General features: G+C 35.1%; 1 protein-coding gene across 1 annotated transcript in view; it reads right to left on the bottom strand.

The window, feature by feature from the left end:
• Positions 1-26,868, bottom strand: part of LOC111043315 — a 299,604-nt gene that overhangs the window by 142,294 nt on the left and 130,442 nt on the right. Inside the window, exons 3-4 of the mRNA XM_039431910.1 lie at positions 15,253-15,405; positions 6,809-9,198 (exon numbers count right to left, since the gene is read on the bottom strand). Coding sequence (XP_039287844.1) covers positions 6,809-9,198; positions 15,253-15,405 — 2,543 coding nt within the window. The remainder of the gene's footprint in view (positions 1-6,808; positions 9,199-15,252; positions 15,406-26,868) is intronic.

Raw genomic sequence — 26,868 nt, 5'->3', positions numbered from 1 at the left:
TGTCAGAGTTTAAAAAAAACACAAAATGAGGAGGAGCTCTCACTTTCATCACCGTGATTCTTGTTTTGGGGTACATATTTTATAGTTGTTTCAAATCAAAACAAATTCTTTGTTTGCCATAATACCATAAAAATTCCAAAAACAAAGACATCATGAAGAGACTTGATTTAAACGTAAACAGAAATTTTAAATATATTTCTCTCAACATAACCTTATAGACGTTCCCAGAAAAACCAGAGGTTTGTGCTGTTTATTTTTTGTACATTTTTCCATTACCAAGTGAATTTCCCATTTCACATTACAAAGTTAATGCAGTCTCAGTTTGCTCAAATTTTCACTTTATTAGACATATTATACAGTAAAAGATAACTAAAAAAAATGTCCCAGATGTGCTCAAAGCCTCAAAAATAGTTCCCATTTTCAAGGAAGGCCATCATAATGAGGTAGGCAGTTTCAGACCTATATCCATAATTAAAATATTCTGCAAGGGTTAGGAGTCTGCCAGGCTGGAGCATCTTTTTGACCACTTGGAGAGACAAGAGCTTTTGGTCTCTACTCAGTTTGGGTTCAGAAAGGGTATGTCTACAAGTTTGGCAGTGGAGACTCTTATTCAGGTAATTCTTGGTCTTTTGAGTTGAGATAATCCACCTGGGTTTTGCTGTGTGAAGAGAATGCTTGGGAAGAGAAGAGCCAATGGTCCAATCTACGTTTGTAGGTACAATCATAGAGAAGAGTGTTGGTATTTGATCTTATCTATGCTCTATGGTACAGAAAAACGTATTCAACTTGAAATAACCTTGAATATTACTACTAAAAATTATGCGAGCTATTGCTACCTTGGACAACTAACAAAGTTTCATCATTCAGAAATATTGTAACAATAATAGTGAACATGTTGTCTTCTTCAGTATTCACCTTGAAATGTACATTGTTTACTATATTTCAGAAAGTAAGCCGTTAGTTTTTCACGCATGAAGGTGTCACAAACTTTTTCCAATACTATAACTGGCAATAGAGGCATGTTTTAAGGGAATTTCGAGTTGGCGATTGTTGCAAGTGCTTTGAGCTAGAGCCAGTCTTGCAGTGAATAGAAGCAGGTTGGTGGTTGGTGGCCAATGAGCCGTGAGCGCTTGCACGCATGCAAGGCGCGTTATTTACACGTCACACACTCTCACACATGGTTACAGTCCCCCAGTTTTCACACTCAAACAGAGCGGACACACCCGGAACTCGTCGACACGTGTGAAACCAGGCGATGGACATGTGTGAGTGTGTTCGCAATCATATGGGTGGGTCTGTCTGGTCATCAGGAAATATATACTTTATAAATCGTCATCTCAAAGCAAGTGCGATCACCAATAAATTATGAGACGTTGAAGAACATGTTTCATTGCATCTCTCGAAGTAAGTGTGCAATCATTCATAAATTAAGGGTTGGTATAGTTTTACTCTTACAACTTTGTCAGAATACAGGTGCGATCACCAATAAATAAAATTATACCTACGTTGGAGAATTTTTTATGTTTTCAACATCAAGTTCAACTTGAGAACTTCATTTCATTGTAGAAAAATGTTGGATAGTTTGTTTCGAAGTAAATGTGCGATCATCGATGAATCAAGGGTTGAATCTAGGTTAATCTACGAATTCCACAAATAAATACAGTATTGTGATAAACTCAAACACATCGGTTCTCCTAACCAAGCAATCCAGTATCCGGTATTTAAACGTATTCCAAATAAGGCGGGTAACGGGTGAACGGGTGTTTTTTGAGGTATGGAACATTAAATTGCGATAAAATAACAATGGATTATTCGATTGACATAATTTTTAAATAATCGAAAGATAATCTAGTGGCAATTCATTTTGAATATGATTTCTGGCATATGACCGCCATGGCTGGCTCGGATGTAGTCTAATCTGGACGTCCAATTTTCTGTTGCTTCTTCCATCATTATTTGTGTCCGTATATCGGCAAAAACACGGCGAATGTTGTCTTCCAAATCGTCAAGCGTTAGTCACTTATCCGCTTATCAATGACTTAATAAGCCCCACAGAAGGTGGTCTAGCAGTGATAAATCACAAGATCTTGGAGGCCAATTCACAGGTCCAAAACGTGAAATTAGGCGGTTACCAAACGTGTCCTTAATAAATCGATTGTGGCACGAGCTGTGTGATGCTGCACCATCTTTTTGGAACCTCAGCTCCTGGACATCATGGTTGATCAATTCAGGAATGAAAATGTTAGTAATCTTCCATAAAGTGGATGGACACATATCCACATAAAGTGGATGCTCGATGGCAGATGGACTTGGACTTTCAGGTCTTCCTCAATGCTACGCTCTACAGTTGCAATAGCTTCTTCTGTACTCACCGTACGGCGTCTCTGTGGACGCGAGTGAGTAACGTGTTGATAAAACATTCCATGTGTAATGCCAATTAACTGCTCTGATGGACTTTTTGTTGACGGATAAAATGGATGTAGGGCGCGATACGTATTTTGCAAAGAACCGTTATTTTCGAAATGAAAATGCACTATTTGTAAGGATTGTTTAGGGGTGAGTTTATTTATGATGAATCACCAAACAAAACATACTGAGAATGAATCACTTAACAACACTCTTAAATCGGTGGCCATCTTGAGCAGTAATGCCAAATTAAAGTTCTATACCTCTATAAAAAACAGCCATTAGTTCTTGTTTCAGAAGTTATAAAATTGTGATTTATTATTATATTGTATTGTATTGTCTAGATTCTATATTCTATTATATTATTAAATTGTATTCTATTGTATTATAAAAGTTGTATTGTCTAGACGAAATAGAACTGATTCAATGAAAATATTTATTCAACATTCCACAGCCAATCAGTCATACATAGTAGACAGAATAATCATATTTTCTATTGCAACACAAACCATAAAGATGAAACTGAATGTATGAGAATTGTTATCAGACAGAATGTAAATTCTACATTCACTGCTTGTTATTCGATTTTCAGTATTAGTCGGTAATAATGAATAAGTAAAAATTGCCTTCTTGAGTCTTGTGATTGGAGCAGCGTTGCGACCTTTCCATGTTTATCAATTGACCCCAACCGAAAATAGAGCAGCCAGTCAGTATTTCTTCTGAATAAATCCATGGCTTACGATTGATGTGCTATTGAACGGAACTATACAAAGCTCTACTAGAGAGCTCACATTCTACTAGTTAATCAAGCACGTTAATGCCATTTAAATAGATCCTGTAATTCAAATAGAAGTAATAAATGTAAACAGTAACGAAATTTTACAATTTAATTTGAAAAGACCTGAAACTTCTATTTTCATGAGGAAAAGTTCACAACCACAATGCATAATTTCGATTATGAAGCTGTGAAACATGATTTAATAATAATCTCAACAATAATTTTCTTCAAATAGCCAAAAGATGTTTTGAAACAAATAAGAATGCAGAATAGAGACGAGCCTTCTCTACATCAATACTCTCTGTATGTACTATATACCTTGGCAGAATACTGCAGACATATACAAAGTAATGGACACCCTATAGAGGGTATTGATTTTTTAGTCTATTCAGATTAACCTAGATATCAGTTGAGGTGGAAATAATGCCAAAAGAATGAGGCAGAGTGCCGTACTTATTCTCTCACTATTTGAAATATCCTACACAAAAATGTCACCGTTATGAACCAGGCAGATATTCACTAAATATTATCGAGAACTTGGATTTTTTGTCACATACAAAAATTAGGGAGTACTTTTTATCAATTATCATAAAATTATTTAATTGGGAGGAAGTTGACTCATTATTTTATTTATTTATTTACATCAATAGAAAAATTACAAAATAAATATAGATGCAATATTTGATCGAATATGTAAAATTACTTATAGTCTATTAACCAGATATAAATTTATTCAATCACCTATAACAGAAAGGTTGAAAGAGAAATAAATAGATATAAACCGGTTGTTAGAGTGGGATGATTGTTCATGATTCATTCATAAAGTTCCACACATAAAGACAAGAAAGGTGTCACACAGTACATATATATAAGTCAAGGTCGCAGTCAATGTACGCAGTGGTTGGGTGGTGTTGGGTCTCAAGTTTACTGAATGAGTAGGGCTTGTTTCATTAATTGAATTGTAAGTTCTAACAAATTTATTTATCAAATTGATTCTTTATGAAAAAGTACTTCAAGATTCTTGATGTTTTCAAAGTGAAAATACGATAATTGGCATTATAAATTAGATGACAGGGACTAGTCTATTTTATAAATGATTTGGGATAAATACGTTACGTTTTTCATGTTTTTTACGTATTTTACGTTGGCATTAAAAACGTTTTTCGAAACTTTATAAGATCACACTCAGTAAATTATCAGAAGCCAATAAAATGAATGTTTGAAGATTTGATTAGAGAGGAAGACCATAATAATTCGTCAACAATTATGTTTCTTATTTGTGTTTTAATTATATTAGTTTTTAGACAGTCATTCCACTAGGAATAAAGCAAACAAAACTCTTTCAAAACCAAGAAGTTAAAATTCCTCATGAATCATTCTAGAATGAATCATAACTGAACCCTCATTGATTATAATGCATAATTCGTAGTTCAAAGTTCAAAAGTATGCAAAATGAGTGGCTCACTCTTATCGCATACTGATCTAGTGATTGAAGATGGCTGATATCATTCATGATTCATTGTTCGCAGTGATTGGGAACATTGCGTAAATCATATCAATTAAGAATAGCAATTAGTTATCCATGGAAAAATACTACTTGTAGGATGTTTTGAGGCAGTAATTAATGGTTAATTGATAACTGAAATATACACAAGATGGACATCTTCACTTTGACCAATAAATTACTATTCAATCCTATGAATATAATATAAGCCTACTAATATTCAGACATTGTTTATAATGGGAGAAGACTTCTATTAACGTTCAAACAGGATGCGGGGAAAAAGAAGAAAAATAACTCTTGAATCAATGTATGTATTATGCTCATCTCATTGTAAAAAAGCCTTATAAAAAATTTCAAAGTCATAAGTAATCAGTGAATCCTGTACCCCGTACTGTACAATCCAAAAAGCTATAACCGTGAATACCGTAAAAGCTACTAAATCTAGAGTGTCAGTAAATCAAACTATTATAAATGAATCAAATTCAAAGATTGAATTCAAGTTTCGCTTGAAAATGAAACCGTTTCTATTATGTGAGAGTAATTTGGCACTGGCTGTAAGTACAGTAGAGAAGACCAGCATGGCGATTGTCAAGTAAAATTGGCAACTAATCAAATAAAACGAGAAATTTCTGCATGACATCCAGACGATACGAAGGCGATGACTCCAGTCGATATGTGCCACATTCCACATACTAGAATCCATTATTAATTATTATCGAGTGGGCAATGACAAGTAGGCAGTTCACTGTTGGCATGCTCGACTGCGTCCTACGTTAGCAGATTTAACTATTTCGACAAGGCAACGACTGATCGAGTACAACATTTTAAATATCATGTATTAAAGAAATTAATATTCTACGATGAGTAAAAAATTTTAAATAGTATCCCACGAATGAGATGATCAAGTCATACTAAGCTGATCAAGTGAGGAATTATACGTCAAAATTTGTCAAAAAATACTGTAATAGTTGAAATTCAAGAACTTTGATTCCTTTCAAAACCGTTGAGTCATTATAAAAATATGATTTTTGTCGTCATACAAGTTAAAATATCAAATTTCTCTAGTTCCAAAAATGTTAATACTTTTCTTATAAATTACAACAACTATACCGGTACCATAAACTATATACAAGTGTCAGAATTGAGAGTGATTTAATTTACACCAGAATTATTGAAATGATTCCAAGTTAAAGATTGTTGATACTTTGACTAGTATGACGACAAAATCATGATTTTCGAATGATTCAAGATTTGAAGTTTAGAAGGAATATAAATATAACTACAGTGTAATAATTTCTCCACGATTTTGTTGGGTGGGGACTCCCCCAACTGGCATTGTAATTGTGAATGCAATGTAAAGAAAGGAGAATTCATGAATGAGAAAGTATAGTGGGACATTTAAAGAGCCATATCTAACCATTCATTACTCTGCAATTAAAACAAACAATAAACCATGGACCAATCCAAAAACCTGAGTAATGATTCATTGCAATCACGATTTCAAAACTTCAGTTCTTATGAGTACGTTATAACGTAAATTTAATGGATTAAACCACAAATGAGTCAAAGCTATGAATCAAGTTCAAGAAATTATAGCCGTTTGAAATAAACTATTTTCGAGAGTTCAGGATTTCTAATTTTTCTTCTTTTTTATTCAATTAATAAATATAATTCGTACTGCACGTCCATTCTAAAAACTTATTACGAATTATAGTAACTAATTTTTGTGAAACAATCATACAAAAGTATACTTTAGAGATTATTGAAATAAGGATGGTAAAATATTTACTGTATGGGCAAAATGTTATATCCTGAAATTTTCTTTCAGAACAAATCTTCAAGATCTAGTTTCACTATGTAACTTTCTCAACACAAATTAATTTCCACCCCCCCAACTTTGAATCGCTATTCAATTAATATGTTTTTAATAGGAATTTTAGGAATGTATACACGAACTTCGAATTACTTGGGTGACAAAAAATTGAGGGTATGAATCACTAAGAACCATTCCTAAATGAAATTAGACAAATCAATACACAGAATGAATAATTTTTAGAAATTGATCATGTAACAAAAATATAACATGCTAGATATACCTTAATAGCATGTTGGTGACATACCTTAATAGCAGCTTGGTTGTCCTTGTCGAGCAGGAACTCCATGGATTTGGCACGAGTCTCGGCATCGCGGGTGAGCTCGTCACGAGGCGGCAGGTGGTGCGAGGGAGAGGGCTTCATGCCATCCTCGAGGTTGAGCAGGCTGCGGGTCTTCTTGGTGAGATCGGAGTCGAGGTCGGTCTCGAGGAGGCCGCGGTGGTTGCGAGCGGCGGCAGTGGTCATGGCACTACTGAGCCCTGGTGAACCGCCCCCGACTGGTGAGTCGCGTCTGCGCGGAAGGGGCGGCTTGGAGGCGGCAACAGAGGTGGTGTGTGGTGGTGGTGAGGGAGGCGGAGGCGGGTGCAGGGGAATGATCTGTACTTGGTCAGAGTCGGGGGTGGTGGTTGGGGGCGGTTGGGTGCTAACGGACGTCGACACTAGCGGCGGGCGTCGCTTGTCCTTGGCCTTCTTACCGCTGAGGCGTCGCAGAGAGAAACGCTGGAAAAAGCCGCCGAACCGACCCGGCTTCTGTTTAGGCACTTGACTGGAGGCATTGTTAGAGGAGGCACTTATAGGAGGCAACTTGGAAGCACTGTGGTTATCGTTGGCACTTGGTGAATGCCGATTGAGCGGCTCCATGGCTGTCTGAACGGCAACTGACACGCTGCTGCCACTAGTACCGTACTTTCCACCACCACAAGCACTGAACCGCTTGATTGCTGAGGTCACGTGGTCGCTCTCGGTCTCCGCCTCGTCCTGCGACGAGCAGCTGTCTTCGCTGGTGTCCCTCCAGCTCACCTCCGACACCACCGGGCAAAAGTGCACGCCCTTTGTGCTGCCGCCCGGCGTCAGGTTCACAAAACTGGTCGTTATCATAATATTACTTCCTCGCGAGCCTCCTTTCGAGTTGCGGCTCAGCCTGCCCTCACTGCCTGTCTTCTTGTTGTGCGTGGGTGGACCACTACTGCGCTCGCTCTCCAACAGCGCGTCTCCTGACAGTGAAACCGTCGAGTTGCGGAAGTTCTTCAGCAGAGTATTGCGTTTTTCAATCTCAAGGAGGTCGTGGGTCGCCAAAAACAGGTCAGGCGTGCTGACTACGGGCAATCGGGAGGCCATGTTGGGCAAATCACTAGCTAATACTTGTGGCGAGGGCGAGGGGGAAAGAAGTGGCTTGGATTCGTGTTCGACTAGAGACGGCTCGTCATCGTCTCGGACACCGCGCTGCACAAAGTTCACGACGAGAGCTGAAGTAGACACGAACGGGGCGCCATACAGTTGGGGCCGGCACTGGGCTGACAGTAGGTCGGGCGCACTCTGCCACACACCGCTATCGCTAAATTTAGCCACAGCGTCACACCGTCCGTTTGACGACGACTTTTTCCACTCGCGTTTATCATCCTCTCCTACTCTCCTTATGATCATCCCGTCCTCGCCCTCATCATCTTCATCTTCCTCTTCTATTACACCAACCACCTCCTGCTCTCTCATACTCTCCTCTTCCTTCCTATGACACCCCGTAACATCTTTAGACTCCCGGCTAATGTCGGCATAATAAGAATCACAAGTATCGTATTCATCCTCAGCGATCGGATAAACTTTAACAGAGCGAGCAGATAGATTATTCGATGAACCTCTCGGTATATGCTCGCCGAATCCACTATCCTCACTCAAATTCTCCGACGATCTCTGGGTACCCTTAGCAGGAGTTTTATCTTCATTCTTTACTAATGAATCCTCGGTTTTACACGTGGAAGTTATCGTTTGTCGTCCACAACCATGGACAGGGATTTCAGTGAGACATTCAACGGTTTTATACATGCCACGAGCTGTACACGTCGGTGCCGCCTCATGCGTTTCTTCAGCAGGCAACGAGTTGTTGTTGAGGCTTTGAGAAAATTCACCACTCAACAGAGAACCTTCAGGTTTGTCATACTGTTGATACAAGTTTAAACTGTCGAAACTGTGGTAGGATCGAAGACCAGTGGAAGATCGAAAACTACTACTTCCACTTCTCGAGGAGAACGATCTGTTCAATGCTTCGTCGTCAGAGCTCGAAACTTCGCTGCTAGACTCACATGATGACGTCATACTTGAGGCTTCGTCTTCTAGACTGTCTTGAGATCCGGATCGATATCTCCATCTGTCTTTTTCTAGAGAATCGAAACTGAGGTTGGAGTGGACGGACGGTGATGAGCGTTGTTCGGTTTTGAAAATGTCTTCGCAGTGCCTTTCCAAGGTTTCAAACTGCAGCAAACTGCTGGACCGGGATGAGAGGACGTCATGAGGCGGGTGGAGGAGGTCGTCGTCATCCTCGTCATGCACTCCGGGGTCGTTGTTCAGCTGCCGCCGGCGGCGTTTCTTCGGCACGGCCAGGTCCCGTTCGGAGCCCGCCCATTCCGCACAAGCTGCTGCGCCTGAAACAAATCATTTTTTGCTAATTTACATTCGATTGATAATTGATTTTGAAATAAATGTTCACCTCTTTTTATGAATTCACAGATAATTGAATAATTTATTGCGATAAGATTCCTGATTTATTTCACATATTTAAGTTCGTGGAGGCACCAGGGAAGCAACATTATTCCCCTCATAATACAAAAAATATCTCGACTTGAGATTTCAATAATGAAATTAAGAGTAAATGAATCAATAACAGAGATCAATATTCGATAACTATTAATATGAAAAGTTTGTTTGTTACATGTAATTTCAATGTCGACAAATAAGTATAAGAGATTCAATAGAAAATTTCATTAACGTATATAAACTACAAGTGTATTTTTTTTATAAGAGATAATTAAATGTATGAATACGAATGAATTACCAAATGAACATGAATAGAAATATAAATAATATTTAAAAATAAAAATATTCAATCAATATTATTAGACTTAGGTTAGTATAAAAATATAATGATAAAAAGATAAATTCCTACACATAGCAGAAAAAGATTGATGATAATTATGTTTTATTTGATGTAATGTAACAGTAAATTCACTCTTTAGGAAATCAACTAATTAAAATTCATACTAAAATTATATTTATTCCAACAGAGTTCTTTGTGCTAAAAACAATTTCCATTCATTGAAACCTAATTCTTCATATACAATTCAAAAATCCAAAAACAATTCAACAAATCGACTAAAAATCAAGTAAGAGCAGGTGAGACATTCCAGAATGACCTGGTTCAATTTTCTCCAACACATTCAAATGTTTATTTAGTTGGACTTGTCTAGTCGTAATCAGGTTGAGAAGACGCCACTGCCACAAAGTGCACGTTCAAAGTTTGAAGTCAGCTAGCGTATTATTTTCTTGAATATTTCGAGTTAATGTTGGACCAGACATTACTGACACCCCCCTCCCTCTCACCACCGCCGGGAACGAATTCATTCTGCCTGCATCCCAGAGAGTCGACTGAAAATAGAACAATCCGGCGCATATGCATCGTGTTATGGAGAAGCAAACGCTAGCAGCCATTATTTTTATTTTGGCTTTCATCCGTGACCAGGCTGACACTGTACTAAATCGAAATGCATTGCACTATCAAACACATACATAAACATATCTCACTAATTTTGGATTTGAGAATTAGGTGGGTAAAAATATCCTGGATTCACGCGTGTCGAGCAGTTTACTGAACATCAGCGAGGCGAACTAATAATGGATTTTATCTCAATCAGTAATGAATATGAAAATGACAGCCGGAAATGAAGGTTGTGATTTGTTGAAGCAATGAAAAAGTAATTGAAGGAATCAATAGGAATTCGCATTAGTGTATAAAGAATCACAAAGGAGATCGAGTTTGAAGGAATAAAAACTTGTTTTTCAATGCTGAAACTAAAGCGACTCACTGAAAGTTAATGGAAACTTGTTTTCTTGAATTTAGGTTTGTAAAAAATTTATTTTATGTAGAAAACTCTAATTACTAATAATACTCGGGATTTCTGCTTAAACTATTGATTGCAATACCATTTCTTTAGCTTTAAAGGCATAAGAAGTGGACTTGGTTACAGATTTTACAAATATTTTCCTCTCTTCTTTTCTATTTACCTCTCCCATTCTTCCCTTTTTCGCCCCTCTTCATCCATTATTCTTTACTTTTATACCCTCTACCAGCCTATTACTTGGGATACCATAGTTGGCTAGTTATTTTTCCTTATTTCTTTCTTCTTAGCAACACCCTCCCACCACGAAGCCTGTTTTCTGTGTTTTAGTTAGAAATTTGTATTTTGTTTGTATTGTTTTGTGTTTTTATATTTTGTGATGAGTTGAATAAAATTATAGATTGATTGAAAAAATACTTGAGTACATTCAAGAACTGAACAACTGATTTGAACATTTGAGCATTGAGAATTGATTTGATCAAGAAATGGATGAACCTGAAAGAGCTCCAAAAATATTGTTTATCTAAATCCAATTACTATTTTCAATACTCTCACTAGTAGCTGACTTTATACTGCTGTGATGTATTATCTTTGAAATGACTGCACAGATTGGTACAATGATAAAAGTTAATTAAAACAGAGCTAAAATATAGAGCCGCTATGCACTCGAGTGTTTCCTATGTGGGCGAATATAATTCCACTTTCTCCTCACTATAAGCCAATACCGGGTAACTCCTACTTTCATAATGCATTCAACTGAACCCAACTTAGAACTAGATTTCATATGAGTTGAAATGGACAATTGCAACGGTTATGTCACAAAATAGTATTCTTGAACTTTGAACATTAATTTCACGGAACTTTGCATCTTTGAACAGCAATATACAAACTTAATACATGAATTAAAAAAATATTCACTACTATGAGTTAATCATTACAAGACCTTAAATGATATTATTTAACAATAATGAATAATATTGATCAATCAAACACTCAAAGCATCTCCATTTGGCACCCAGAAATTTAAGTTGCATTATCGAAATTTTTGCATTATCAATCAGTCATGCGAGAAAAATTCAAGCATCGATAAATATTCGTATACTAATTTGGAATCGAGTATGCATGCATAAGAAATATTGAATAAAATAGTTAATGGGGTATTTAAAGATGTTTAGTTTAGTTTAATTTTCCACATAAACCTGTTATGTAAGAATGTTATGAGCATTACAGTACGGCCTTCCTTAACATGAATCAAAGTATGTACTGTGATTCCTTAAATATGACTGGACTATTAAATATTCTAAAAATATATAGACCACATAAGAAATTGATCGGTATATGTGGAACATGTTTGAAAACCTGAATGAGTAGCAAAATACTTTTCAGTTTTACTGTGTGTTCAATTTATGTATTCAACACTCAATTTATGAATTGAACATTCAAATCTCAATAATTGACAAAAACCGTATAGACTCAACTTCATGAAACATGGTGACAATTCTATCAATAACATGGTGACAATTCTATCAATTTGAGGTATCATATGTCATGTATATCATAAGCTATATGATTCGTAATTGTACTAATAAATAATTATTTTTCAGTAGACAATAAATTAATGATGGTCATTGAATTCTAAGCTAAAGAGTAAGAATACTATGCATGAGGTAATTTGTAAGCATGGAATGGAAAAATATGGTTTTAAAGAGCAACATAACGAAATAGTATTCCTATCCACTTATATTTTAGTTGCATAGAAGAGGGCTGGCTGGCTTTCATTGAGCTGAACATTGAACAACGACAACCTAGCTAATAAAAACCAACTTAATTGGTAATAAATTGAAGCGGTGTTGCCGGTTTTACATAGTATTTGATGTCTGATGTGTTCACGTTATTATTATGCATTCATAAAATATTTTTTATGGCTGTAATTACAGAAATGTGTAAGCTCAATAATTTTCTTGGCAAGATAACCCACAATAAATGCACTATTATCATCATTACCGAGAGCACCAATCTTTCATTCATTTGATCAATGACATTTCGAGATACTTTATCATAGAATTGAGAAGCCGTTCAAATCAACTCAAACAAATATCAAATTCTAACTAATTGTTTTGCCATGTAATTTTGAATCATGTGTTCATCTCTTAAATAATAATAGAGTTGTGCTCAGTCAACTGCACTAATAAAAACTGAATCAATCAATTGCTCTATTGTTTCAATGATCAATAATGAGTCTTCATGCGCAAATAAATAAGATTTGAAGAACAATAACTGAATCTGTACATATATATACATAACTGAATATATACTTTTCAATATTTTCTTCAACTGAGACTCATAATAAAAACAAAACAAAAATCTGGTGTGGAACACTCACAATACTTTCTTTGTCATTATAAATAATACTCTTTATTTTATTCTACTTTGAAACAATATGGAAGTATGGAAGTATATGGAAGTATTCCTCAAGAAGTATTTTATAATTCAATTACGTGTAATTGCTTAGGTATGATATTTTCTACCTTCATGTAATTGTAGTATTATTCATTTATTTCATTCCACAATCACAATATCAATTTAATGTGATTGGGAGTGAATCAACAGAATAAACCCAACACTGTTTCTCTCCTTAATTTTGATAAAAATAGTCAAAATAAGGATGCAAACACTTTTATAAAAATCTGGTGTGGCACGCACACTCACACAACTTTCCTTGCCGTTAAGAAAATTGATCACCTGACGCTAGTTTACTCGCGCATCTCAAGTCTACTATTCAAAGATATGAGACAGCTGGTGATAGCGCTGGAAACACACTATAATCTGCTATCTCTTCGTAGTGAATGATTTAGAACCAACAGTTGCCAACAGTTTGCAATTTAATAATCACATTTTCTCGGATTTCAAGCTTATTTTCAATTCTAGGTGAAAATGTTACTGGACATTAATTGCAGAGATTTTCATGCGCAATCTTTTCCACTTGATTTTTTTTGTTTAAATTGTATATGAAGGCTGATAATTGAGAATCTAAAATCAAACTTTGCATAGATGGGGCAAAGCTTCTGAAATTTTTACAGATATAGGACTTGTTGCAGTTGATAGAGCTTATCAATGACTATTCCAGGTTTAAATTTGATCAAAATCGTTGGAGCCGTTTTTGAGAAAATCGCGAAAAACCCTGTTTTTGACAACATTTTCGCCATTTTAGCCGCCATCTTGGATTGCATTTGATCGAAATTGTTCGTGTCGGATCCTCATAGTGTAAGGACCTTACGTTCCAAATTTCAAGTCATTCCGTTAACTGAGAGATTAGATATCGTGTACAGAAATTGGGGTACCTTAATTTTTTTCGGAAAGCAATACTTTCCTTACCTATGGTAATAGGGCAAGGAAAGTAAAAATCACAAAAATGCACTGTCCAAATATGCATTATACAAAAAATGAATATAATTATTCATAATAAATAAAAATTCACATTAAAACTCTTCATACGATATTTGTTTATTACCCTATTTAAACTATAAAATAATACCAATAATATTATATTCCTCTCAAAATCTTATAGATATTTTTGGACGATATGATCCCTCGTTTCCTTCCAATTTAATAAAGTCATAATGTTATTACATTACCCATCATTGATATAGAGTAACATCAAATTCCAATTCGAATGAGACTTTTATTGATAAAGAAATCGAATTAAAACACCAGCTTACAGCATAATTAAATTGCTATCAATCCTCACTTGTAGGGTACCGTACACAGTATGAAGTGTACTTTATTGCTCAAATAGTATGGCTGGTATTCAACTATTGAAAATTACCAGATCTTTGAATACTGTACCGCCAGTAAAATATATAAATAATGTTAAAGATTCTCGTTATATGATTTTTAAACCTTGAATTTTCCTGGTGTCTTTGATTTTATCCTATTAATGACCGAGTATATAATGTATTATACAAACATGGATCACGTATTTATTCTATTGTTTTTCGAAAAATGCAATATTTTATACAAAAGGAAGAAAACTTTGTGCATGATTCAGATACTGAACCTTCAATTATTGCCAGTGCCTCAAGATTCAGAAGCTTATTGAAGGCCTACTCTAATGTGCAATGGTTACTTCTGCAATAATTGATATTTGTTCAATTAATCAAAATTCTATTCGGTGCATCAAAATATATACTGCTTGGCAGGTACATGATTTTTATACTTTCTCCACGTGTCTTTAGATTTGGACTTATCGGAGTCATGGAGTACTATGCAATCATCCATATAATATAGTAAAAAAACATTTAGCCCTGCCTACCTTCTCTCGCTTTCCTGTCACACCTTTCACATGAGAAACCATAGTTGGCAAGGTATTTTTTCCTTTTTTTCCAGCACACCACATTATTTTAGCAATTTCGTATTATTTTCAATTGTGTTATATTTACTGTAACTGTTTTATGGTAATTTTTTTATTATATATTGTTTTTTGACTTTGTATTTTTTATGGTTGTGAATAAATTGATTGATTGATTCTAAAACTTATGACAGCCACTTTGAACATCTTACTGGACCAATCAGCATAGTACTCACCAAGAGGTGCAACATGGATGACACTCTCGGTCTCAGAGTCGGTGTCAGGCCAGCCTGCTGGTCCCGAGTAGTCCGACTCACTGCGCAGGTCGTCCGATGTCTCCTCCAAAATGGTCTCCAGGAATAAGTACGCCTGCTGCTGTGACACTGTGTCTGCAACAATACAACATTTTCATAATAAAAACACAATTTGAAATTGTCAACAACATTTTCATTTACAGCTATGCAGATAACAAACTGGATCAAAATTAATTACTATAAAACATAAAAAGAGAGTAGGGTTGAGTTTACTTGTAGTCAAGACTTAATCTAGATAATCAATTTTCAAAAAAGGGTATAAAGATAAGGAATGGAAGATAAATTTTGACCCCGCAATTCATTTCAGGGTAGAAAGGAGGTAAACATATCTAATTTACCCCTCCCCACCTTTGTGTCAAAATCAACTCCTTAGCACATTTGGGGAGGGGAAGGGACTTTTGATATGTTCACCTCCTTACTACCCTAAAATGAATTGCGGGGTCAAAATTTATCTTCCACCCCTTTTCCTGTTACTACATTAAAATTATGATCATAATTGGATCAATAGGATTGATTGATCTTGAACAGAAGGTCCTAAAATATCTTTTTAGAGCTGCAGAGTAAAAAATTGGGCTCCTGACATCATCTTCAAATTTCTCTGACAAAAGTGATCTATTGTGGCTAGATTCAAGAATTCACCCCCAACAATAGAGCTGCTAAGGAAGGCTTAAAGTGAAATGATAGGCCTACATGAAATTGATGATAATTCAATGCTCTTCAATCTTACGATTAAATAACATATTCATTTTTTCGAAGCATTGTTGAAGAGTTATTTCTTATTAGCTTAGCTTTGAAACTGCAGATTGTTGAATAAAAACCTGTGTTTTTGGAGATCTCACACTTTCGAAAGCATATATCGCGAAAACTGTTAAATATATCACAAAAAGATAGACAAAACTTGAAACAAATCAATCACTCTTCATTTTTGAATGGTTAGCCATGTCGGTGTGTAGTGCACTGTTCCCAACATATAAGCGTGTAAACAAAAATGAAAAAATCTGGTGTGGTACACTCACACAACTTTCCTTGATCATTGAACTATAAGCCTCATTCTTAAACGAGAATAATTTAGGGGAATAACATAATTACGATTGACGGCAACATATTTGAAACTACGATCAGACTACTGTATATGTAGTTATGTGTAGCCTATATTATAATATTGTTTTCAGAGTACTTTTTCCTTTATGTAAATTGTGAAATTTGATGATTTTTTTCAAAGTCGTCAAAACAGCTGTTCTACTGATGAAATATCTTGACTATGTGTTTTTTTATAAACTGCTCACCTACCTACCTCATGCACGAGAAGGAGGTTACACAGTCGGACAGTCCATTTCTCAAGGATGGGGTGGAACCCCCATTAGTTTCCCAGGAAAAAGACTCATGCCAGTTTATAGAGCTGATAAATAACTATACAGGGTATGAATTTGAAAAAAATCGGTCAATTCATTTTTGAGAAAATCGTAAAAAATATGATTTTTTAGTAATTATCCGCCACTTTTCTCAAGAATATTATGGAGCTCCTGCAATTTTCCCAGAAATGAGATTCATGTCAGTTGATAGAGCTTATAAATAGCTATCCATGGTATAAATTTGAGAAAAATTGTTAGAGCCGTTTTCGAGAAAATCGTGAAAAACATGACTTTTTAGTCATTATCCGCCATTTTTCTCAAGAATATTACGGAGCTCCTGCAATTTTCCCAGAAATAAGACTCATGTCATTTAATAGGGCTTATCCGTGGTATAAATTTGAAGAAAATCGTTAAAGCCGTTTTCGAGAAAAACATGGTTTTTTAGTAATTATCCGCCATTTTTTCCGCCATCTTGAATGGAATTTTATTGAATTTTTTATTGTATAAGGACCTTAAGTTTGAAATTTCAAGTCAATCGGTTAATTAGGAATGGAGTTATCGTGTTTACAGACATACACACACATACACACACACACACACACACACACAACACACACACACACACAGACCAACATCCAAGAATCATGTTTTTGGACTCAGGGGACCTTGAAACGTATAGAAAACTTGAAATAAGGGTACCTTAATTTTTTTGGGAAAGCAATACTTTCCTTAACTATGGTAATAGGGCAAGGAAAGTAAAAATGCAACTTCTAAACAACCGTCATACCTTTAGCGCAACGAGTTAGGGTTGCCACCTTTTTTTGTGAAGAATAAAGTACATTGGTAATCACAGGCCTAAAAATAAAGTACATTAGGTTTAAATAAAGTACATGTTATTTTTACCTGTATATTCAAAAAGGCCGCATAATTCAATGTGGCATTCTTATATACTCACAAGAATACACATTATTGACTTGGATATCACTGACTACTATTAAAATCTATTATAATTATTATAGTATGTAATTATCTATTATTATCCGATTTATCCAAATAAGAAATGATAGCTTGGAAAGTTATTGATTACATACTGGTATGACGAAAATAATAATAAATGATTAAATAGATAAATTAATTTTATTTGCTACAAAGCACACGCTCATACAGAAGAATTGTATAGTATAGGCTACTATTATAGAAAAAAACATATAATTTATTTTAATTAATCCAAAAATGTTTTAGAGTTGGTCTTCTAAATTCAAAATGTAAGTTATACGCCTTGAAAAAATGCATAATATTGTTACTCTTCAAAAATTTAATAAACTCTATGCTATTGCAAAATAATTCGAGGTACACGAGATAATGAAAATTAATGCAAAAAAATTGCACCCCTTTGACAAAGCCTGATAATTATGCTTCTCAAAATACAATTTTGAATAATTCATAAAACACACATAAAAACATAAAGCACCCTTTATTTATATAAAATATATTTAGAATATTTTAAAAGAACGACCGGTTTCAGCTTATTTTAGCAATTTTCAAGTTATAATGAATAATCAAAATGTAACAAAAGTATTGACTAATTTATGTACATATTAATCCTCCATATATGCTCTATTTCTTGGTTGTATAATTTTATCAAAAATGGGATTGTCTAAATCAAATTCAATGATATTTATTAGTTTATGACTATTTAATTCATTTGCTGTAATTTTCATATTAAAATCTTCTTTTACATTTAATTTACTGCTTTTGCTTCCTACGTTTAAAATCTTCATATTAGCATTCATTTCAATATATTTTATGGTTTTCTTCTATCAAGTGCTCCACAAGCCTGATTATTGAGTATTGTAGTATTTTTTTATTTTGGAGCTTGAATGTGCTCCTGGATAAAATAAATAAAGGGTACTTTATGTTTTTAAAATGTGTTTTTAATAACTTTTATAAGTAGCCCATGCAAATAAAGTAATTTTGAATGAATATTCAAAATACAATACAAGAATATGATGAAATACGAATGAGTTTAATAGTGTAATGAATTAATGAAATCAATAATGAATTTTAAATTCAATAAAAGATCAATTAATTATTCTTGAAAACATATTTCTTATTGCTTTTGGCCGTCATCAATAACTCGTTGTTACTGGTGAAGAGTTGCAAAGCATCTTTGCAATCAACATTCAAATTGAAATAATCATTAAGTAGTTAATTTCATACGAGATTCAAAGATGCTTCGCTCCTCTCATCTCTCCACTCATCACCTAAAAATCCCTTTCCACAAATGCTGAAGTGGCAGGAATCGAGAGTAAATATGAAACCACTTTATACAAATTCTTGAACTCATCAGCAGTTCCGTTCCATTTGTTACCTGCTACCTGTTACTTTCTATCAGTAAAAATGTATATTTATTTGAAATCTGACAGTTTCCGCCACTCTAATAACCTAAAATGTTTTGATTTCCTCGTACTTTATTATATAGTACTTTATTGAGCAAAATAAAGTATTTTTGCATACTTTATCTTGCTTATAAAGTATAAAGTACAAGACCTCCAAATAAAGTACAATACTTTATTATATAGTACGGGTGGCAACCCTACAACGAGTTGACTAAATCACAGAATAGGTACAGAATGGAAACTGTCAATAAAACGCCTATATGATTTTTACATGGCGCAAAAACTAGACACGTCACTTGACCTTGGGAAGTTCCAATCCTGGTCTTCTGATTGGCTCGTGGCAGTGAACGAGATCAATTGATCCGGATCATTAAAGTGATCCGAACCTACCATCAATACTGTTACAATGCGGCGCTTCCTAACAAGATGACGGATTTTTGCAACAGGGTACTACCCAAGTTTCCATACTGTATGTATACTGTGACTAAATAACGCCAATTTTACAAGCAGACTTTGATAGCGGAAACAGTGATAAGACAGGGCTACCAACTAAACCTGGTAACCGCTACTGTAGCAAATGGATAGCGGTTCTTGTTAGCTGTTACCTTTTTATCACTTCCTATTCCTACTTGAACGCTAATTTCTAAGTTTCATACATTGCGAATTAATAGCAGTGAAAAAAGATAGGAGAAAAACGTTGCCATGTCTCTCCATTTTGCCACTGACTGTACACTGCTGTTACTCAATTCATCCCATAAAATTTGATCTAATAACAATTTTCATTTCCTTGATTACATAATCAATTTAATGGCAAATTAATCAAGGATTTTTTTCCATAATTTGATTCGAAAATTTGCTTTCATAACTAAGATCAGATTTTTATTTTAATACAAACCTGAAATTACGGCCGATTTAAAAAGCTGTGATACAACAATCTGATTTTCAAAACAACAGAAACTAAGCTATTTGGTGAGCATTCTATTCCAATTTCTTTTAAAAATAATAGAAAAATAGAAATCCTATTTCAATGGAAATAATTCTGAGATAACCTTTTAATATTATTTATACCAGTAGGAGTAGGTCTAACCTATACGTGTAGGCTAACTGAAGCATGGATGAAGTCTAGGATGGTTAGTTATCAACTTTTAAAATGTAATTTCGGGTATTTTAATTTGTGTTTCTCATACGGTAATGTCTAAAAATTATTTAATTGTTCCAAGAATACATTTTAAATTTATACGACTTGTGTACTCAAGTATTTCGATAGAATGAAAAAAAAATGGCGACTGATAATGAATTGTTTACTTTTGTACAGTCACTGTCAAAAGTAAAAATAAAATATTCTGGTAAACTGACAACATTGCAAAGCTAGAGAGACATAGCGCTATCTGTTTTGTTGTATGATAGAAAAGGACAGCAACAGTATTGTCAATCGTACACTGCCATTATAACATCGACCTCACTATAGGAATAAATTTGTTTGATGGAGGAATTAGGAGACTAAAATTTTGATAAAATGCAATAAACCTGTCATCAAGCAATAAAACATGCTGTTACGACCATGCTGAAATGAACAAATATGATTTGACTGACAAAATTGATCTTTCGATAATTCAAGAACAGCTCAAGACTGGCTATTACAGCAATATTAGCAAGAAGATAATTCTATATTCACTTTTTAATATTTTAGATAAGAAACTCAATAATCACATTCGAAAAACACTCAACAATATACTTAATAAAATTACATTTTCATTTCATAATAAGGTCCTAACAAAACATAAGACTGGAAAGTGAAGGTCTGTAGTGCTTGTATAATAATGTTTTCCAAACTTCTATAGTAATTTGGAAATGGAACAGATACTACATTCTGTAACAGAGTATTAGAACAGTTTATTATCCTCCTTGGAACAGTTAACCATGGATCGAGATGGCAATGACAAAATCATATAAAATAATTATAATGGTTAATATTTTGACGGTTGAATCAATTTATTTGAGTGGAGAAAATGAATTGAAGTTGAATGATTGATTATGCTAAGGATTTTGATATGAAATGTTCACAATTTGACACCAGAGTTCACCATCGAATCTGGCTACAATTAGGCGTGCTCTTAGCGTTAGGTGCGTACAGATATAGGCGCCGCGAACATGAGCAATTCACTTTTAATCAGCTCACTATATCTGTATTTTTACGGAAACGGTATAAGATATAGATATAAAAAGCTTGGCATCAGCTGATTAAAAGTGAATTGCTCATGTTTCACACGGCAGAGTCCTCGCTCCTGGAAGATCATATTACTGAAGATCATATTTCATATTTTGCAGCTCTCCTGTGCTTTCACATGGGGATCTTACGAATAAGCCGACAGATCTAAAGCTGCGTACACATATTTGCGCTTCCAACCCGCACCGAGCACGCTCCTCCCTCGTACCGCCCTCGTACCACCACCGAACCACAGTCACTCCACCCACGCACCCATCATGAACGTTACGAAAGATGTTAGATCTTGCGTTCCCTCGTCGAACCACTCTTGCTCCCCGGTTGATCATCAATCACTCTGCTGGAGTAACGTTCAGTTGCAGAGCAGAGCAAAAGTCTGTACGCACCTTAACAACTAGGCCGACATTTGCTCAAAGTATGACTCATCACTTTTTCTCAAAGTCTAACTTCCTTAAAAATATAGATAGAAGATTTCTGATTTCGGATTTGGATTCAGCGACCCCAAATTCTTTAAAGGGTAAGTCCCATTTTCAAAAATACCCGAAAATAAGGGAGTTATAGCTGTTTTTAATATAGCTTTCCATTATCATATGATTATATAGTAAATGTACTAAGATAATAATACTCCTGCCTCACAAAGGGACAGGCAAAGGTTTCAAGAAGTTTTTGAACACCTGAGAAGTTTAAACATAAACATTTTCAATTTTTAAAAGTTCTAGTTTTACAAAAAAATATTGAACTATGAAAAGATGAATCCAAATATGAAATCATAAATCATCACCCAATAAAATAGAAGGAAAAGGAATGTTGTACAGTAAACTTCACTGAATTTCAATTGTCATTCAACAATCCAATTTATCAGGTTCAAATTGTTGAATATCACTTTAAATTCCCAGCAATTATTGACTATTTCTTTTTAACAATCAGAAAAATCTATTATGAACATACAGTATAAACATTGTGCTGATCTGAATCGATCTATGGTAATAATAGGAATTGAAAGAATAGAAAATGTCATGCCATTCCAAGTAGTGATGTCTGTGTATAAGAACTGCTGAGTGGATAATGCATACTGAAAAAGTCATGAATAGTTCAGACCAGCCTGGCGACTTTGATGCTTTTGAAACCGGAATCTTGTTTTATTTTTACTAAATAATGATATGGAATGAAAAGAAAACCATTTAGCATAGTACAAAGCAGTTCGATACTTTGTATCATGAGTAAGATTAACATAATCATGGCTTGTCGATTTTAGTCGCTGAGCTAAATCCTCAGTGTTGCCATAATGTGAAAAGCATAACCATTGTACCAACTATTCTAAATTATCGTACTGTATTTCGTGAAGCCATGCTTTGTTAAAGCCAGTTACTCAGAAAGCGTTTTTTTGTTGTTCGATGTTTTGTCGTCCTTATGAATTCTGTTGAATCAAACATAATGTTATTTAAGAAGTTGTGCTGAACCTGTTAGAATTCATAGTAACGGTAAAAAATCAATTTTACGAGAATCGATGTACATGTAACTGGATTTAGAAGATCAATACGATAATGTGTTCTATCACAATTTAATCACAGAAATGTTCAAGTGAAAACGTTGGGCGCAAACCTTCTGCCATGAGGAGACAAATAAATTTATGAAAAGCTTGATAGCTTGAATAGTAATCTGATATTTGTTACACGTTTTTAGTCTAAGACTAAAATCGTAAAATTAAGACTTAATTTTTAATGTTTCTTCAAGGAACTTTGGTTTATCAAAGTTATCTTACTCCCTTATTTTGGGCTATTTTCAGAAATCAAGAATACCAAATTTCCTACACGAATACAGTGTAAGTTGTATTATAATAGCTACAGTTCATACGTACTGTATAGTACAGTACCTGTTCGTTTTTACCGTATAATTATGTTATAATAGAAAGCTTTATTAAAAACAGCCATAACTTCCTTGTTTTCGGATATTTTCGAAAACGGGACATACGCTTAAAAGAATTTGGGGTCGCTCAATCCAAATCCGAAATCAGAATCTTTCTATCTTCATTTCCAAGAAAGATAGTTCTTGAGAGAAAGTGGTGACCGGAGAGACGTAGAATCACCATGTGAAAGCGACGATTTGTCCGCTAGTATCTCGATGCAAGCCGGTTTCTGCTTGCCTCAAGGGGAAAAGACGTGACAAAACGAGGTTCCTGGCTAGGGGTCACCATGTGAAAGACACGATTTGACTCAATGTACTTCGACAAAAAAACGTGAACACTGTTCAGTGTTCAAGTTGCACGTCTCTTATCGTGTGAAAGTAGCCTAAGAGGTAAGGATGAGGACCTTTGATATATGTAACTGGTCCAAACAAAGCTGATAAGTCAAAAATTGGGTTTCAAACTTTCCCTTGAGTTTTTCTGTCAATTGATCTATTGATGCAAAAGTGAAGATTTCACACTCAACAATAAAGCTGCTGCAACGGTCGGGAGGATATGCTAATAATATATAATTAAAGATAATTTTATGCTACATGAGTTCATAAACAGCATGGACTTCATCAATTAGGAAGATAAGAGGACAAGAAAAGCAAAAAATTGTAGGCAAACGTGCTTTTTTCTAAAATATCACACTCAAGGCTCGGGTACCTATCTCGAAAGGTATATGAAAAAAATGTATGAATGTTGCAGGGAATTTGTACTGAATAATTACGTATGTCCGTAAAACCACGTACCTGAGATCCACGTTATAATGGCAGTGGAGAAAGATGGGACAAAAACGTTGCCTCTGTCTTGTCAATACCTTCTTTAGACAGTAGCTGATACAGGTTTATTGATGTAATATAATATCAACTGTTTATTCTCGTTGAAAATAATAAATTATATTCTATTAAGCAAGAAATTATATTTTTCAATAATTTAATAATGAATTTTCATAATTACGATGAAAGATTTTGTTAATTACTAACTAATTCTACATTGTTAAAAGACGATCTGGCAACAGAGCAAAGCGAGAAAGAGATAGTGCTATCCGCTATGATAAATGATAGACAAGACAAGGATAGCAAAACCATTCATTGCTAATCAAACAGTGCCATTATAACGTGGACCTCACTATAGTCACAGAATAGCCATAGTGGGGTCCACGTTAAGGTGCGTACAGACTTTCGCTCTGCTCCGCAACCTAACGTCACTCGAGCAGAGCGATTGATGATCGACCGGGGAGCAACAGTGGAACGCGAGAAGAGCTAACATCTCCCATAACGTCCATGATCGGTACCAGTGCAGTGTGGAGGCGGACCGATGCGGAACGAGGGCGGAGCGTGCACTGAGCGGGTTGGAGGCGCGTATATCTGTACGCAGCTTTATAATGGCAGTGAAGAAAGATAGGTGAAAAACATTGCCAAGTCTCTCCATTTTGCCACTGACTGTACACAGCTGTTACTCAATTCATCCATTAAATTTAATCTAATAATAATTATCATTTCCTTCATAGAAAATAATCAATTTAATGTCAAATTGATCAAGAAAATATATTTTTTCATAATTTGATTCAAAAATTTGCTTTCATGACTGAGATCAGATTTTTATTTTTATACAAACCTGAAATAGCGGCTAATTTAAAAAGCTGTGATACAACAATCTGATTTTCAAAACTAAGCTATTTGGTGAGCATTCTATTCCAATTTCCTTTTAAAATAATAGAAGAATAGAAATCCTGTTTCAAATAAGTAATTTCAATGGAAATAATTCTGAGATAACCTTTTAATATTATTTATACCAGTAGGAGTAGGTCTAACCTATACGTGTAGGCTAACTTAAGCATGGATGAAGTCTAGGATGGTTAGTTATCAACTTTTGAAATGTCATTTCAGGTATTTTAATGTGTTTCTCAAAAGATAATGTTTAAATACTATTTCATTGTTTCAAAAATACATTATTAATCAATTATACGACTTGTGTACTCAAGTATTTTGATAGAATGAAGAAAAGAAATGGCAGCTGAGAATATGGTTTGTTCAGTTTTGTACAGTCACTGTCAAAAGTAAATATAAAATATTCTGGCAAATAGACAACATTGCAAAGCTAGAGAGAGATAGTGCTGTTAGTATCTGTTTTCTTGTATGATAGAAAAGGACAGCAACAGTATTGTCAATCGTACACTGCCATTATAAAGTGGACCTCACTGTATAGTTACAAAAATGCAACAACTTGCACAACAAACAAGGCTTCTACGCACTCTACTGGAGAAGACAGACACTAGCCTTCACGAGTACAAACTTGTATGTGCTTGTATGCTATCTGTCGGCATTTAGAACAACTACAATCAGAGAAGAGTGCTACACAGGATCATTCTTCAGTGATTTATCTATATTATTATGATAATTGAGCATTTTTTAACCACAGTATAGTGTCTTAACGTTCTTTTTAATAGAAAATGTTTTTATTGTTTCCATTTCATCTCAGGATTAGAATTACAGTACTACAAGAAGTAGTGATTTCTAGTGAATAACTTGTGTAAGCCCACGCGGCAAGAACTGTTATGAGTAGGAACGCTATCTCCCGGCACAATCCGAAATCACTAGAACAGTTGCTCCGCTTGAAACAAACGTGAAGCTGGCCCCACCATATCGAGACCAAAATTTGAAACATATGCCAATATATAGGGCTTTTTTTGGGCTTCCAGAATATCCAAGTTTCAATTATTGGGCTCAACCGGAAATGGGGTTTATATATTGGCGGGCCAGCTTCACGGTTAGCCCGCGACCATCACCGATCACCGATCACCGATAGCGATCTTGAAGATGAATGTGTCATTCGATAGAGCGAATTGTGGGATTTCATTCTATACCATTTTTAAATTATGGGCTTAATAATTACGCTGCAGGCGGAGAAAAACATTATAGGCCGGGGGAGGGGGGGGTTAATGTATTAAACCAGATCCCTTGTCGCCCCCAGGGAAAGTGTATTCCAGAAAAATTTGATAAGAGTCGATGGAACAAGTCTTCAGCTATCATATGATACCACTTTCAAATTTTGGGCTCGATAATCACGCCGTCAGCGGGGGGAAGGGTTGTAGGTAACCAGGTCACTTGCCGCCCCCAGGGAAGTTGTATTTTATAATAATTTGACGTAAATCGATGGAACAAGTCCACAGCTGTCATATGATACCACTTTAAATTTTTGGGCTCGATAATCACGCCCTCAGCGGGGGGGAAGGGTTGTAGGTAACCAGGTTTCTTGCCGCCCCCAGGGAAGGTGTATTCAAGGAAAATTTCATGGAAATCGATGGAACAAGTCTAAAGTATCATATGATACCACTTTCAAATTTTTTTTGGGCTCGATAATCACGCCGTCAGCAGAGGGAAGGGTTGTTTATTCGAGAAAAATTTGATTGGAATCAATGTAACAGGTCTACAGCTATCATATGATACCACTTTCAAATTTTGGGCTCGATAATCACGCCGTCAGCGGGGGGGAAGGGTAGTAGGTAACCAGGTTTCTTGCCGCCCCCAGGGAAGGTGTATTCAAGGAAAATTTCATGGAAATCGATGGAACAAGTCTAAAGCTATCATATGATACCACTTTCAAATTTTGGGC

The sequence above is a fragment of the Nilaparvata lugens genome, chromosome 7 (genome assembly GCF_014356525.2).
Source record: "Nilaparvata lugens isolate BPH chromosome 7, ASM1435652v1, whole genome shotgun sequence".
NCBI classification, from domain to species: Eukaryota; Metazoa; Arthropoda; class Insecta; order Hemiptera; family Delphacidae; genus Nilaparvata; species Nilaparvata lugens.
The sequence above is the reverse complement of the archived record's forward strand: the minus strand, read 5'-3'. Positions and strand labels throughout refer to the sequence as shown.